This window comes from Giraffa tippelskirchi, chromosome 4, assembly GCF_054371585.1.
Source record: "Giraffa tippelskirchi isolate mGirTip1 chromosome 4, T2T-mGirTip1v1.2.pri, whole genome shotgun sequence".
NCBI lineage: Eukaryota > Metazoa > Chordata > Mammalia > Artiodactyla > Giraffidae > Giraffa > Giraffa tippelskirchi.
The window spans coordinates 129530431-129546714 of record NC_137278.1 but is presented as its reverse complement, the minus strand read 5'-3'; the positions used below and the strand labels follow the sequence as shown (position 1 = coordinate 129546714).

Genomic DNA, 16284 nt, shown 5'->3' with positions numbered 1-16284 from the left:
GATGAGAATCCCAGACTGCTTGACACCTTCAGGTCACATCCCAGGACTGCACCTCATGTCGTGTGTTGAGTAAAATCCAGCCCCCTTCCTCCATCCCGTATGTGAGAAATTGGTGTTTTTGAACTCAAGTGCAGAATGTTATGTGTTTACCCCATTAAATTTTACCCTAGAACCTGCCCATAGCTCCAGCCTCTCAATATTTTAAAATTCTGATTTGTTACCCAGAGTTTTCTATTGTCCTGTCATCTGAGACTGTTGGGCTGGAGAAAATCAAGCAACTTTCCTCTAGAAGTTGGCTTTTAAGTTTGGCATACATCCCAGTAACCCAAATCAGCCGCTAATGAAGTCCTTGCATCCCAGCCAGAATTCTTTAATGGACAAAATAACAGCAAAGGCACAAGCACCTTGCAGAAGTAGGAAGGTATTCTTGTGTTTGTTGAAAGGTGAAGTGGCTTATAGTGGACCTCATCCCAGTTCAAAAGCTAATCAGTAGTGAGTCATCTTGCCAACTGTGAACCCCAAATCCACTGGGCTAAGAACTGCAGGTTCAACTTCCATCATTTTGAAAATCAGAAAGGCAACCACAGTGGGACCTCTTCATGTGCCCATGAAGCTTACTAACATTTCACCTTTGTAAGGCCCATGACACAGGAGACCTGAATTCACTTGAATGGTGTATGACTGGGGGTTTTGTTGCCCACATTTAAAATTTCTGTCCCTGCCATCCTCCCACCAGACCATGTCTTCTGATCTACAGTCTGGAGAAAATGCTTGCTAAATACAACCAAAACAAAATGAGGGGTGGAATAGCAAAAGTTTAAGAGACACACAGGAACATGTGAGGGACATGTAATGAAGGCCTGGGAAAAGCTTTGGATCAAGACAGGAATGGTTTATTAGGGTTCACCAGAGAAATGAAACTAATAGCATGGATGGATTGGTTGGATAGATGTTTAAAGGAATTGATTCACACAATCGTGGGGCTGGCGAGTCTGAAATCTATAGGGCAGGGTGACAGGCTAGAGAGCAGGGAAGAAGACAGTCTGGAGGCAAAATTTCTTCTTCAAGGGACCTCAATCTTTTAAGCCGTTTGACTGATTAGGTAAAGCCCATCCACCCTATGGAGGGTTACCTGCTTTACTGCAAGTCTATTGATTTAAATGTTAATCACACCTAAAACATAACTTCACAGTAACACCCAGACTGGTCTTTGACCAAACCCCTGGCACCACACCCCAAGAGGAGTTGGGCATCCCATGGCCAGACAGGATCAGATTTAAGGAATATGGCAGATAGCTCTGGATCCACCTGGGAATGGTCCTTGGAGGTCAAGGATGGGATAGGAAAGTTTAAGGAACAACCAGATGGACTGGGCTCTAAATTCATTATTATTAAGTAAGAAGCATTTGTTCAACAACCTTAGTGTGTAAAGCAGTAGGCGGAACAGAAGGACGAACAATCTGTAGCCCCTGCCCTTCAAGATGGAGAGAATCTGTACAGAGAACAGGAGGGCAGGTTTTAGCAAGTCCCACTACAGAGCTATGTGTAACGCATCACGGAAGAACAGGTGAGGTGCTGAGGGAAAGCCAGCCCTCCAGGGGCTCCCCACCAGATAGAATGGACTAGTTAATAGGTAATTACAATGGAGCGAGGTAAGTGCTATGATAAGAGCAGGCACGTAATACTCTGGGAACACAGGAGGATAGGGTCAGGAGAGGTGATGTCTCATCTATTTTGGGTTCGGCATTGGCCTACTGACTGGGGACGGGAGATTTGGTCAAAAAGAGTGTGTCACCATTCAAGAGCTATAGGTGGGACCTCCCTGGTGGTCCAGTGGTTAAGAATCCGCCTGCTAGTCCAGGGGACACAGGTTCGATCCCTAGTCCAAGAAGATTCCACATGCCATGGGGCAGCTAAGCCTATGTGCCACAACTACTGAACCCATGCTCTAGCACCTGTGCTCTGCAACAAAGACACCAAGAGAAGCCTGCACACCTCAAGGAAGAGTAACCCCTGCTGGCTGCAACTAGAGAAAGCCCAGGCACAGCAAGGAAGACCCAGCATAGCCAAAAGTAATTTAAAAAAAAAACATAAATGTTCAGTATCCTAGAGCAAGGGAGCCAGGGTGCACAGAGGAAATCTCTTAGAGCTGTCATGTGCTAAGAAGTCAGGACTGCATCCCGAGGGCCACCAATGCCACCACCTCCCTATGACAGCCACCTCAGTCTGCTAATCTCCATCATTTTCCCTCTTGAGTCCCAACAGGGTCTCCAAATTCTCAGTAGCGTGTTTATGTGGAGTTGTCCCATAAGTGAACACCTCTTTGTCATTTCGGATGTAGGAACAAGCCCTGGGTGGGTTCTGAGCAGCAGAGTCATGTGATCTTGTGTTTGCGGAACGAGGTGCTGACTTGAGAAGGCAGTTACAGGAGTGGTAGAGCAGGAAACGCTGGAGGACAGGGAGAGGCAATGGGTAGGACGCACAGGCTGGGACGGTCAGATGTGGACAGTGAGGAGGAGGCACCAACTTCAGTTCGGAGTCTACAGGAGAATCAGCCTTGTGTACAGTGCTGTCCCAGGGAGAAGGAGCCAGGGGTCGACCACCAGAGCAGCTGTGTTTGCCAAGAGGGAGGCAATGTGGGGAGTCTGGGGCCCTAAAAGGTGTCATTTTCTTTCCTAGCTATCTGTACCTGTCTGAAATAAGGCGGGATAAAATAATACATGCCCTCTGTCCTAAAAGTGGTAAGTGGATGCTGTAAGGAAAACTAGAGAGCTGACCCTTTCTCCCTTCTGCCTGTCTAACCTGTCCAAGCCTGAGATACTAATATTTTGCCAGCCCACCTAGAAGGCAAGATGGTCCGTGGCCTCTGACTGGGACTAGACTCAGAGGCCACTGTATCCAACACAAACAAACTGCCATATCCGCCTTGCTCCAGTTCCCAGACCTCCCCCCCACCCCCCGCCCCTGCTGCTGGGCCTCCCTGGACCCCAGTGCCACACACAGACACTAGCCTGTGGAAACAGTTGGGAAATACGAGCCACTAAGGAAAACAACCGCTCCCTGCCCAGTCAGCTGCCCACCAGCTGCCCAGGCCTCCCTCAGCGTCCTGCACCCAGGGCCCAGCCCCATTCCTTCCCAGCCAGCCAGCTGAGTCCCAAGCCCTCGCCCTCCCACCTCCCACTCAGAAGCAGTGGCAATACCCATAGAGGGGCCCCAGTCCTGGGATGAAATGACCGTGGGAGAGCCCTGGCATTGACTCAGACACCGGAGGGGCCTGGGTTTCTGCAGCTCTTGCCCTGAGTGCCTGGATCTCCTGATGGCAGCTGAGAGCTTGAGCAGGTGGGTGAGGACAGGACTCAGGGGACCGTTGACAGTTAGGTGTCTGGGAAAGGGCTTGTCTCAAAGAAGGGGTCTCACCTAGGCCTCGTCCATTAGCCAAGCCCCCATGTCTGTGTCCCCCCACCATAGTCCAAGCCCTGCATACCCTGAGAGCTAGGAGCCAGGACAGCTGGAACGAAAGGATGCAAAGCCTGGGAAATTATTCTGAAAGCCTGGGACTTGCTCAGGAATAAGGTACAGCTTGAGTGCAGATGTCTGCGGAGCCAGAGCAACAAGGCTTTGCTTTTACCAGGAGGCTTCCTTGGGGAGGAGAGTGGAGTGGGGAGGTATCCTAGTATGAGGCTGCAGACAGAGTGCAGTATGTCCCCCACCCCCATCCCCAGCCTTAAGGAGCTGCCAAAGATGGGATGAGGAGAGCAGATGCTACACTAGAGACTCAGGCTCAGGAGGAAGTGGTGGAGGGTTGGAAAAGGCAAAGTTTTGCGGGCCTGGTGTACTGTCTGGCACGTGCAGTTTCCTGCACAGGGGAAGCCCACCGGCTGTCTGCCCTCTCCCTGAGGAATGTCACCTGCGGCCAGGCTTAGATCACAAACACAGCTTCCTAACAGGTGTGAAACTCCAGAACTTGGTGACCAAAGCAGAGCTTGGCGTCTCAGCTGAACACAGTCCTTCTCAGGTGGAAGAGGAGCTCCGGGCAGGGGTCCTTAAAAGTGGGGCTCTAGTGCCTGACGGACAGCCCTTCCCAGATTGATTTGAAGATTTTCCAAGAGATTCATGGCCGGCAGAGGGCACCACCACCCCACAGTATTGCATCCGGGGCTCCCCATCGCCTCCCTGGAGGAACTGGGAATATTGGGAGGAGGAAGCAGACATGGATCTCTGAGCTCTCAGGGGGAGCTACCAGCAGCTGAATTAAATAGTCTCCAGAGCCAGGGAGGCTGGGCTCATGTGGGTTCTAATGCTTGCTCTGCCACCATCTTTCCCTCCCTGCTTCAGTTTGCCGCCTCCATTGGATGAAGGCTTGGTTCACTTGGTGTTCACTCCGGACCACAAGGCCCTTTTTGGCTCTGAACTTCTGGGAATTGAGGAAATCATGAGATGAATGTGACAGAAATTGCATCTTCTGGGCCCACCTTTACTCTGGGGTTCTCCAGAGCGCCCTGCCTGGCAAGAGACGGAAACTTGAGTTTCACTTCTCTGGTGCTGTTCTCTCGCTTGGAAGCGGAGAGGCAGACTGGCCTGGATGCTGACGGGAAGGCTCTGTCTCCACGTCAGTCTGAAGAAGGACTGTCTCAACAGGGGTTGCAGACACCAATGCTGTGACACCCGTGGCATCTGCTCTCCCAGGTTTTAGTCAAGGAAGTGTCCCTTAGGTACCACTGTGGGATAGGTGGGGTGGTAGTACAGAAGCACTCAAAAGACGCCCTTTTGAGAGTCCCTTCAGGGATAAGCAAGGAATGAAGAGAATAGAAACCATTGCCTCTCCTGCCTTCGCTCGCCTCCCCATCCCCACCCCCACCACAGATGCTGTCTGTCAGGAGCAGGCAGCAGACGGTCCAGGGGTCCATCTGTGCCAATGCTTCACAATAGAGTCCCGTGTTTCCCCACCAACGCCCCCTCGGCCCCTCAGCTGATGGCCACTTGGTAGTGCCAAGGGGGAAAGTGGGAGGAGGCAGAGGAAGGCTCTAAGGGAGCTGGTACTTGGCTCCTGGCCGTCCCCAATCCACCCCTGCCCCCCACCCAACAAGCATCCTGCCATCTGGACTTGTGTAATCACTGAGGGGTGGAGAAGCACCCCCTCCCACCCACACCTCCTATAGGGGCTGGGGCCCCAGGGGCCTGGGGGAGACAGAGTCAGGAGACTAGGAAGCAAGAAGACAGAGACAGACCCGTGGACGGAGAGACACAGGAGACAGAAAGCCTTTCCTAACCTTCCCAGGTTGCTGGGTCACTAGCCCCTCTGTGCTCCGCATGCCATGCATCTAACACAGCACTGGTGCGTGCATCACTCCCTACCTGACCAAGAGCCTCTGTAACCTGGCCTGGAGCAGGGCTTCAGTGTAAGGTGAATGAAGAACAGCAGAAGACCGCATCACACAGTGCGTAGATTGCAGGCTCTGCAGGCTGCCCAGGTTTGAATCAGCTCTGCCACAGAGTGGCCTAGAGCAAGTTACTTAACCTCTTTGGGCCTCAGTTTCCTTCTCCGTAAGAGACGATAATGGTATCTGTTTCATAGGGTTGTTATGAAGACCAAACAAGTTCATTCATGGATGTAATACACAGAACAGTGTGCACAGCACATGGTAAATGCTTCATAAATGTCAGCTATTAATATAAAGGCATAACGCGGATTTGGGAACACTGGAGGAGGGGACAGATGAGGACAGTGCATTCCTGGCTTCTCTTCAGCAGCAGAGGCTGGGATGTGGAGCCCTCAGCTTGTGGTGCTGACGCCCTGTGGTGGCTGGCCACTCTTCAGACGCCAGGCCTGACCTACCACTTCCTCCTCTCACTTCTTATTCAGGTACCACTGACGACAGAGACTTCGGCTGGGCCATTCCCACCTCTCCCATAGGCTGGCAGCCACAGACAACACAGCTGAGGGTGGGTGGGTGGGGTGGTCCCCAAGAAGGGTCAGAGAATGGTTGAGCACCAACCCCCAATCCTGAGCACCCCCTCAGCACACCATATGCCCTGCCATGAGTCAGCCCTACAGTAAGCATCTGTCTGCTGGAGAAAGGTTACCTGAGCTCCAACATCAGGAGGTGAGGCCGCCGGGCCAGAATTAAGTCTACTGCTTTCTGGGTTTCCCTCTCTTCCCTTTTCCCTTAACCTGGGGAGGAGAGGCAGCTCTTTTCAACTGTTCAGGGAGCTATGTAAAGACGAAACCCTGGACCCTTTCACCCCCTAGTGGCTTCTACACAGTTACTTCAGGGCCATCTTTTTCCTCCTGCCAGAGACCTCCCCCCTCCCCCTGCCTCCTTCTCCTAGCCTAAAGTCTCCTGCAGCCCCCTGGGTCTCCTCAAATCTTACTCTGGGCCTCCAAACCTCCTTCTAAAGACTCCTTACTGTCACTCCACTGCCAGACTCCTCGAATCTCTGAAGACATCCACCCCTAACTTTTCAAATCTCGTGCACAAGCCCCTTCACAGGCTCCCCGTCCCTCAGGTATCATAGAGACCCATACTCCGCCCCGGCTAGCTTTTTCCCCTACCGGGCGCTCGAGGTCCCCAAGAGTTTCCCGGGTCTAGGGCAAGCCTCCAGTGTTCTTGCCTGGAGAATCCCAGGGACGGGGGAGCCTAGTGGGCTACCTTCTATGGGGTCGCACAGAGTCGGACACGACTGAAGCGACTTAGCAGCAGCAGCAGGGCAAGCCTCAGGAGCAGTGGGCGGGACTCCGGAGCAGCGGGCTCTGCTCCGGGGGCGGAGCCAACAGCGGAGGGGGCGAGGCCCCGCGAGGCCTCTCCCTGCCCGCCCCTCCAGCCCGCCCCGCTCCCCGAGCCTATAAAGGGAGGCGACCCACCACCCTCCAGGCTGGCATCCTAGAGCCACCGCCAGTCCCGCCGCGCGGAGAGACCGCCGACAGAGAGGGGCGCCGGAGCCATGACCCTTCGCCGACTCAGGAAGCTGCAGCAGAAAGAGGAGGCGGCGGCCACCCCAGACCCTGCCACTCGGGCTCCTGACTCGGAAGCCGCTCCCGCAGCTCCGACTCCGACCCCGGCCTCGGGCCCCCCTGCTGCAGCCGCCAGCCCTGGGACCCCCGGGGACGAGCTGTACGCAGCGCTGGAGGACTACCACCCCGCCGAGCTGTATCGTGCGCTCGCGGTGTCCGGGGGCACCCTGCCCCGCCGAAAGGTGCGTACCTCCCCAACTCCCGCGGACCCCCTCGGCCCCCGGTACCCTGTGGTGTCCCTTCCTCAGGACCGGTGCTACCCGCCACAGTCCCCACGGACGCCTGCCGATCCCCACCCACACCATGCTCCTGGGATCCCCGAGTCCCCCAGTTCCTCCCCTGCCCTCTGATCCCCACGGACACGTTCAGGTCCTTCTGGGTCCCCTCGACCCTCTGCTCAGAAGGCGCAAACTCCCCCCTCCCCGGCTCCACGCCGCTCGCGAGCTGGGCGGCTCTCCATTCCCCACGCGCCGCCGCCCCGTCTCGCTGGCTCTCCTTCCTGCTGCTTCCCCAAGTCCCCTTCCCCTCGCCCCAACTGGCCATCGGCACCCCGCCCCAGCCCCGCCTCCCCTCGTCCAGGAGTATTGAGGTACCCAGGATCCCCGCGCCCGGGCTTCTCCCGTGGGAACAAGAGGCCTCGAGCTGGGGTCCGGCCGCTAGTCCAGTCAAGTTGCGAGTCGGCGGGCCCGGGGTGGGACTCTAGCCGAGGAAATGCCTGCGGCGCTGCCGACTCCGAGAGCTCACCCTTCCGAGGGGGCGCCGGGATCCCTGGGCTCGGCCGCCTCGCCCTGCGTCTGAGGTGCGGGGCGCGAGGCCACGGCTCCCTGGACGTCAGCGGCGACCGGACGCGGTGGGAGGGGTCGCAGGACGCCCGCTGGGCAGGAAGGATGCGGGCCGCGCCCGCCCTCGGAGTCTCCCCCTCCGCCGGGCTTTTCCTCTGGCCCGAGGGGGACCCCAGCGCTCAGAGAAGAAACTCAAGACCCTGGTTAAGGAGAGGGGACTGGGTGGCCTTTCCCAGCTCAGCCCCCCTCCTCTTCCTCTGGCCCCTGGCTCCCCCCCAACACAATGAACAGCTTGTTGAGAATTTGCATTTTATGAAAATCGGGTGGAAAGACAAAGGGGTCTCTCTATGCTGCCCAGTCCTTCCTCCCTGGCCCATTTGGGAACTGTCCCCACCCTTGAGGCCCGTCTGTAAGGTTCTAGAGAAGGAGGGCTTCCTTCTCTTCCTGGCCTCGGGATAGCCTGGGGGGAGCGTTAACAAGCGCACTGATCAGGAAGCTCCTGGGTTGTTTGGGGCACATGGGACAAGGGCCATCTGGAACCGGGCTTCTTCCAAACATCAGTCATTGAGGGAGGGAAAGACACTGCTTTAGTTTCTCAAGGACCCAAAAGAGGTACGGGTCCCTCAGCTCTGTCATCCCTCACACCAAAAAGCAAACGAAACCAGCCAAACAACAATAATAGCAAAACCTCCCCTTCTCTCTCCTTGAGTGTAGTGAGACTTAAGAACAAGTCTGAGATCTAAGTTTTTGTTTTGTCCCAGAAAGCAACAACATGTATCACAATGCTGAGAGACCCAGGTGGAGCTGGGCATAGCTGGCCACCTGCAGCTGGACTCCATAATTTGAGGGAGGGGGCTTGGCCCCTCTATCTCCTGCCTTTCCATGCTCAAGCTGAGATTCCAGCCCTCCAGACCAGGGCCCTTGACCCCAGCTCCTGCAAGCCACTCTCTGTGACTGAGAAATTAGGAGAGATCTGACTGGCCTTGGGGACTCTGAAATGTCTTGATAGGCAAGCCCAGGGGCCCCTGCCCTTCTCTGAATAATATCTAAGAAGAGTCCCTGCTTCACCTTTGGGGTCTAGGATACCTGAGCCCCTGCAAACAGGCACCCTGGAGGCAGAGGCTATTCTACCTAGAGTCATGAAAACCCCCACCCCCTCCAGACTAGGAACCAGGACAGGGCTTAGAGGTTCATACATCTGGAGCCCAGGAGATTGTTATGTCCCCGAGGTCCCAGTTGTGGGGATAAAGCTTAGGGAGAAAGCTGTGGAGTGATACTGATGGTGGTACTCTGCAGGGTTAGTTACCCCAGCATCAGAACAAGTGTGGAGCTGGAACAGGACAGATAGGCAACAGGAAGTGAGATGCTGGGTTTAGGACTTGAGCCCCGGCGAGGAACCCCCCAAAGGAGGGCTCTCAGCATCAGCTCCAGGACACCTCCCTCTCACCTGCTTTTTCCTGACTCTCCTTCCCACCCAGGGCTCAGGATTCCGCTGGAAGAACCTCAGCCAGAGTCCTGAACAGCAGCGGTGAGTCACCATTACCCCCGCCTCTGCCCTGGTCCAAAGGATGAGGTGCTGGGGAGGGGGCAGCACGACACAGCATCTCAGCCCACCCAGGGGGAGTCATGCTCCCACCCTTTCAGCACCGTGCCCTCACCAGGAATGAGGGGCAGGTGGGGGTGTGAACTGTGTGAAGGGGGTGGCGGAGGAAGGAGGGAGGGACTTTTGAGTCATCAGGTGCTCCTTAAACCACCCCCAGTCCCTGCCAGTCACCCCTCCCTGGAGAAATCTGGATCTGGGACGGGGGAAGCAGGAGAAGTTTAGGGGGCTCCCCTGGGCCTTCCCAGCCCAGCAAACCCTGAGGGCCCAAACCATGGCAAGCTGCATCCAGCTGCTCGACTGTCTGGCCCTGCACCCAAAACCTCAGTGCTCTGCTAGTCCCATCGGTAGTGACCTCTAAGGAAGGGCCTGAGGTGAGGGCAGAAGGACTAGCCCTACTCTGCCTGTGTCCCATCCTGATGTGAGCCTGGTTTCTAAAATGGATCAGCAGACTGTGGCCTGCTGGCCAGACTGGCCTTGAGCTGAGAGTTGTTTTGATATTTCTAAAGGGTTGTAAAAATAAAGACAAGAACAATATAGGACAGAAGCTGTCAAATAATTTAAGTCTCGAAAAGAAAGGCTGAAATATGTACCGTCTGACCCTTTGCAGAAAAACTTTGCCAACCTTTTTAGAAAACCAGAGAGCAATGGAGTAGACACAGTCACCCTGCCCCCCACTCCCACTGCCTGAATACACACAGAGGGGGAAAGGCCTGCCTTCAAAGCAGGGAGGAGCTCGCGCTGGGGTAGGGAGTTGCCGATCAGCATTTGGGGGGGTATGTGGGTCAGGCTGGGCACCAAGAGGCCTGGGTCTCCAGGGCCTTGCTGAGGCCGAGAGGCTTGAAGGGGCCTTTGGAGGCTGCTTCAACTCGGCTTCTGGCGGGGCGGGAAGGAAGGGGGTGGGAGTGGGCAGAGGAAACTCTGGGCTCCCCCAGCAGGCGAGGATCTGGAGCTGCTCCAGACCATTGTGTCCAGTGGGCAGGCCTTCAGTGCGGGAAGGGGCGGCCTCGAGGCTCCCCTCCCCCCAGTCCTCACATCTGGTGGGCTGGCCTCACCGCAGCTGGGAGGAGCAGCTGGGGTCCGGGCTGAGCCTCGTGACTGGCCTCTGGGGGTGGGGCCAGCCCTCTCCCCAAGGCTCTGGAGCAGACAGCGCTCCAGGCTGGGGCCGAATTGGGGGCCTCGGCTAGTCGGTCAGTAGTATTCTGGGGCTCACTAGGAAGCTGGGAGTGTGGCCGAAAAACTCAGCTAGTTCAACTGGCTCTGGGGGCTAGCCATTGCAGTGTGTCCCCCACTAGAGGGGACTGATTTTGTGTGGCTTGATGAAGCTGATTTCAGTATGGGGAGGCACATGCCAACAGCCAGAGATGAGTGTGGCTTGTCACTGGAGGCAGTGAGCCCTGCCTGGATGTTCCAGAGCAGACTCCAGCATCAGCAGAGGGCCACACTATGGGCCCACCAGGCTCCTCTTTAATCCTGACGGACTTGATGAGATGGCCCCTGTGTCTCCTGCAGGAAAGTGCTGACTTTGGAGAAGGAGGAGAACCAGACCTTTGGCTTTGAGATCCAGGTGGGAGAAGCTGGGTGCAGAGGGAGGGAAGGGTTGGGAGGCTGGTCTGAGGGATGGATGGATCCTGTCCCACCCCTGGGCTGAGGGTCCCCTTGCCTGTTACAGACATATGGCCTTCACCACCGAGAGGAGCAGCGCGTGGAGATGGTGACCTTTGTCTGCCGGGTTCATGAGTCCAGTCCTGCCCAGCTGGCGGGGCTCACACCAGGTGGGGCCTGAGCCCAGGACATGGGCTCTGGGAGGGGAGTATGACCTTACTCCCAAGCAGAGGGGGCAAGAAATCCAATCAGTTCACCTTCTTCCTCCTATTTTGAGAAGGCCAGAAAGAAGAATGAGTTGGATCAAGGCAAATTTAACATTTACTATATGATCTTGAATATTCCCATCTGTACATTGGGGGCAGTAACATGTCCTCATATCAGTGTGGTGAGGGGCTTTCCTGGGCACAAAGCCAGGGCCTGGTAAATGGCAGATGTTGCCACGGCTATTCCGCCTCCTCCTGGCCATCTGGCAACCCAGCACAGGGAGGAGTCTGAGAGAGCAAGTCCATCTTGTTCTCAACCTGGCCCAGTACTAGGGTACCTGTCATACTTCCTCTAACAAGGACATGGTGCTGCCAGTAGGAGACCTTTGGGACTGGCCAAATCTAGAGCTCCAAGTCCCAGGAAGGGGCAGCCTGAGACTACACGAACTGACCCCCCCCACCCACCCAATCCTATCACCGTCTTCTTCCTGAAGCCCTCATCTCCTTGCCCATTCATTAGCAGCCTCTGGTAGCTAAGTGGTATACCGCAACTTTGCAAGGTAGTTTCACATCCCCATGGTAGCCACCACAGGGGTCCACAGCTCCTTTTCTAATTGGACAGTGGGTCCTAAGAGAGGGTGGTCTGCTCTGCTGGAGGTCAGGAGGCTCTGCAGCAGCCTAGGGTGTCAGAGGTTGACGCCTCAAGCTTGGGGGCCAGTGTTAGTTCCTGGCGTGGTGCTCCTCACCCTCCTGCCTTCCTGTCTCAGCTGGGTCTCGCTGGTGAGAGCCTGTGGGCTTGACTGAAATAACCAGCTCTGGTGGAAGCCCAGGCTTGCTGGGAGGGCTCAGCATTTGGTGACAGAGCTTCCTGAGAGTGAGATGAGGATGTGGATGTTTGAGGGCCCTGGCCCCTATGCTAGGGTGCCAGGTCTGGACAAGATCGCCCCAGAACCATGAGTGGGGGTAGGGAGCTCAGGAGAGTTCTGTGGGGTTATTACCCCTACCCTTTGTGGTGAAGGTAGGGGGCTGGAATTCTTCCCCATGCCCCGTGGAGCAAACGCTGATCCCCTCTCTGCCTGGCAGGGGATACTATTGCCAGCGTCAACGGCCTGAACGTGGAAGGCATCCGTCATCGGGAGATTGTCGACATCATTAAGGCATCTGGCAACGTTCTCAGGTACATCCAGGTGCTGTGGTCCCTAGGGGACTCCTGAGCACAGCCTCTCTTCCCCACCCCATGGGCCCACTCATCCTTTGATTCCCCTATCTCCTCAGACTGGAAACTCTGTATGGAACATCAATTAGGAAGGCGGAACTGGAGGCTCGTCTGCAGTACCTGAAGGTAAACCAGCCTGGAAACCATCCAGCCGCCAGGCTCCTCTTCCCAAACCCCTGCCCCTGCAGGCCCCAGTTTTTTGTTTGTTTTTTTTTTTTCTGGTTGTTCTGGGTCTTAGTTGGGGCATGTGGGATATTCATTGTGGCACGCAGGCTCTTTAGTTATGGCATGGGAGGCTTAGTTCCCTCTGTGAGAACACAGTCTTAATCACTGAACCACCAGAGAAGTCCTCACACTCTTTTGGGGGGATCTTTATCTGCCTGAACCTCCTTTTAACCTTAAAGTTTCTTCTGGGTACTCCCGGATCCCTCAGTCTGTAGCCACCTCTGGTTAGTTTCTTGCTGACTCCTGACAGTGAGGTGGTGTGTCTCTTGCAGCAAACCCTGTATGAGAAGTGGGGAGAATACAGGTCCCTAATGGTGCAGGAGCAGCGGCTGGTGCATGGTGAGTAGATCAGTGGTGTGAAGGGCCACTTGTGCCCCTACCTATACCCCCATACCTGCTTCCCCCTAAGAACTAGTGGGTTACTTCCCCCTCCAAGTGAAGAAAGGTTTGCTGAACTACTACTCTGGGTACAATACTGCCCTGGGCTGATGCCCACATATTTTCATTCTCACAATAGTGACCTGAAGAAAAGTACTACGCAGAACCATCTCCATTTTACAGATGGGAACACCAAGGCTCCAAGAGCTTGTTTCAGGCCCCTTTCGTGACTCTTGTGTCATAAGTGACCCTCATAAGGATCTGAGTGTATAATTCGTGTTTTACAGGCCGGGGAAGTAGGGTTCAAAGTTTTGACTTGCCCAAGGGCCACACTGATGGTCAACCGGCAGGAGCAAAGGTCCCCTACCCGTGCCCTCTGACGCCCTCCGACCCCCGTGTCTTCTGCCCCCAGGTCTCGTGGTGAAGGACCCGAGCATCTATGACACGCTGGAGTCGGTGCGCTCCTGCCTGTACGGCGCGGGCCTGCTCCCGGGCTCGCTGCCCTTCGGGCCTCTGCTGGCCGCCCCGGGAGGCTCCCGCGGGGGAGCGCGGCGGACCGGGGGTGACTCGGACGATGCAGTCTACCACACGTGCTTCTTCGGGGGCGCTGAGCCGCCTGCGCCCCCGCCGCCGCCGCCGCCCCTCGCGCGCCTGCCAGGACCGGGTGCGGCCGACGCTCCGGCGCCGGGGTCCCGGGCGATGCTGAGCCGCAGCGCCAGCGTGCGGTGCGCGGGCCCCGGGGGCGGCGGCGGCGGCGGCGCGCCGGGCGCGCTCTGGACTGAGGCCCGCGAGCAGGCCCTGTGCGGCCCCGGCCTGCGCAAAACCAAGTACCGCAGCTTCCGCCGGCGGCTGCTCAAGTTCATCCCCGGACTCAATCGCTCCCTGGAGGAGGAGGAGAGCCAGCTGTAGGGGCGGGGACGCGCGGGGGAACGTATTTATTTATTTATTCTTTCCAGCCAGTGCAAAAAGGGGGCGGAGGCGGTCGCTGGGCCGCTACGGGGACCCCAAGAGCCCAGAGTAGCGGGAGAGGGTCCTTGGCAACCCCAGCTGGTCCTGCTAGTCTCTGCAGAGTGGTGAACCCCAGCCCCAGGCCTCTTTACTCGTCCTCCCCCAAACTACAGTGGGAGGTGGGCACAGGAGAACCAGAGAGTTCGGGGTTGGGAGAGGTTCGGGGGCCAAAAATGGGACGTGTCATCCTACTTCTGGGTCAGTAGTGCCTTGTGGGGTGTCCAGGAAAACTCCTCCTCCAGGTGGGGGGACCCTGTCCCACAAAGCCCTCTCCTCAGCTTTACTTGCTCCCCACCCTTGGCCTTGGGGAGAAATGGCCCCCGCCCGGTAGTTCCCCTACCCACCCCATACAGACACAGTGCCAGTTATCCAGTGGGCTCCTGAGGGGGCCCAAGGTGCTGGTCTCCCTCCTTCTCAGCCTTGACCCTTAAGGGCTTGGCCCCCCTAGGGGCCTGTAACTAAGTGGGGTCCTACTGGGCAGGGGTCCTGGGCCCTCTGCCCTTGGGAGATAGGAAAGGGCACATCCAGGTGGGGTGAGGGCAGTACAGACTGTTCCACCGTTTTGCATATTGTTGCTTCTGAACCACAAACTGTATAAAATGGACGGTTTTTTGCATCTGTGTCAGTGTGGTGACTGCCTGAGGGGGAGGATTGGGCTCCGGCAAGCTCTGACTCCACCACTCCGCCCCTCGACACACTCACAGACACACACACACTATATTTTACATCTTATTTGCTTGGAGCCTGCAGCCAGGGAAACAGACTGGGGGATTCTGACTTACATGCATGGGCCTGAACTAGAGGCCCCACACTGCTTCAGAACTTGGGCCTCTTGTTTAGTGCATCTGGAACCCCCCTCCCCAAATACCACAACAGGTGGGGTCGAGGTTCCTCTAAACCTAGCCTTGTGTAAACAACTGTTTGGAGCTCTCTCTCCTAGGAATCTGGGGCCTCCTGCATAGGAGTCCCTAGCCATCATCCACCCAACCTGTGACAGGCCAAATCACTGGTCACTTGTTGTTCTAGAACTCCTCAAAGGTGTCCCATCACTCCCAGAATAAGATTCTAATTCCTACGCAGGCATATCTGACCCCTGCCTGCCTCATCTTCTTGCCTCCCCTCTCGCTCCCTGCTCTGGCCACCTTGCCCATGGTACACTTCAGGTGTCCTGCCCTCAGGGTCTCTGCACTTGCTCTGTGCACAGTTGGCTCCTTTGGTATTTAGCATGGCCTCCCCAGGGCCCTGCTTAAAACCCATTATGGCTTCCCCTGGAATTAAATAAAGTCCACTCTTTATCTTGTTGTCCAAAATCCAAACTCCATAACGTGTTGTCCCTCTGGGAAGACAAATTAGGAAAAGACATCCCTTCCTGTGGGTTGACAGCAGCTACACAGGCTGAACAGTTTGGCAACTGTGAGCCTCTGTGCAGTGCCCAACCTCTGCAACTGTATTGGGATGCCCTGCATGAGGCTCTCTCGGATCTGGGCCCTACCCTTTTCAAGCTCAAATTGTTTCTCCCTCTATGTCACTTACCATATTTAAGCCACACTGCTCTTTCTGGTTCTATTCTCAAATATGCCAAGCTCTTTCCTGCCTCTGGCCTTTGCCCATACTGTTCCCTCTGCCTGGAAGAGTCTTTGCAAGACTAATGCCTCTAACCTCAGATCTCTGAAATATCACCTCCTTGAGGAGAAGAAATTTCCCTGATCTGATCGAAACTAGTTCCCTGTGCCCATTATTATTTATCTTGAGACCTCTATTTTTTTTTTTTCTTTATAGCACTTACTCTCAATTGGTAACTATACTGATGTCTATTGTATCTGCCTTTTGCCTTTCTAAGGCAGGAAAACTCAACTGTGTTACACTGTATCTTCGGGGCCTAACAGCCTGACACACAGCAGCTGCTCAATACACGAGAATGTCTCCTCAGGACCAACCCTGCACAGGGGTGACCACCACCTCTGTACCTCTCAGTCCTGCAGGGTGGGGTGGGGAGGCCCCTCCCCTGCTCCATCTGTAGCTGGCATCTCTGGACGCCTTTCACCAAATCCCTTTGGGGCTGGGTGTTGGCTCCAGTCAGGGGCACCTGCTCCTGGCCACCCTGCCCTCCCTGGTCCTGGGGAGGGAGGACATTTGATTAAGAAAATGGAGCTTCCCCAAGCTCCCTGTTTGAACAGCTGCTCTGCTGTGATGACAAACAGCCGCTCCCAGGGGCTCAGGTCTAGGGGAGGGGCCCTCTCACACCTTTGTTC

General features: G+C 56.0%; 1 protein-coding gene across 2 annotated transcripts; it reads left to right on the top strand.

The window, feature by feature from the left end:
• Positions 1 to 6871: 6871 nt before the first annotated feature.
• TAMALIN (trafficking regulator and scaffold protein tamalin) lies at positions 6872 to 14648 on the top strand. Of its 2 annotated transcripts, XM_081596315.1 has the most exons (8): positions 6872 to 7194; positions 9273 to 9322; positions 10907 to 10961; positions 11067 to 11169; positions 12289 to 12382; positions 12481 to 12547; positions 12919 to 12985; positions 13437 to 14648. In XM_081596315.1, exons 1-8 carry the CDS (start codon positions 6943 to 6945, stop codon positions 13931 to 13933), a joined length of 1185 nt encoding a protein of 394 aa, XP_081452441.1. In that variant the 5' UTR covers positions 6872 to 6942; the 3' UTR covers positions 13934 to 14648. The 2 variants fall into 2 exon arrangements, with proteins under 2 accessions (XP_081452441.1, XP_081452443.1); XM_081596317.1 differs by lacking the exons at positions 6872 to 7194; positions 9273 to 9322; positions 10907 to 10961; positions 11067 to 11169 and adding an exon at positions 11210 to 11234.
• Positions 14649 to 16284: the final 1636 nt, after the last annotated feature.

Bases quoted from the DNA above. Each gene is read 5' to 3' on its own strand.
- TAMALIN (XM_081596315.1), top strand. From the start codon at position 6,943: ATGACCCTTCGCCGACTCAGGAAGCTGCAGCAGAAAGAGGAGGCGGCG. The intron at 9,323-10,906 runs GTGAGTCACCAT...TGTCTCCTGCAG, and splicing joins CAGAGTCCTGAACAGCAGCG to GAAAGTGCTGACTTTGGAGA. The intron at 12,986-13,436 runs GTGAGTAGATCA...TTCTGCCCCCAG, and splicing joins GGAGCAGCGGCTGGTGCATG to GTCTCGTGGTGAAGGACCCG.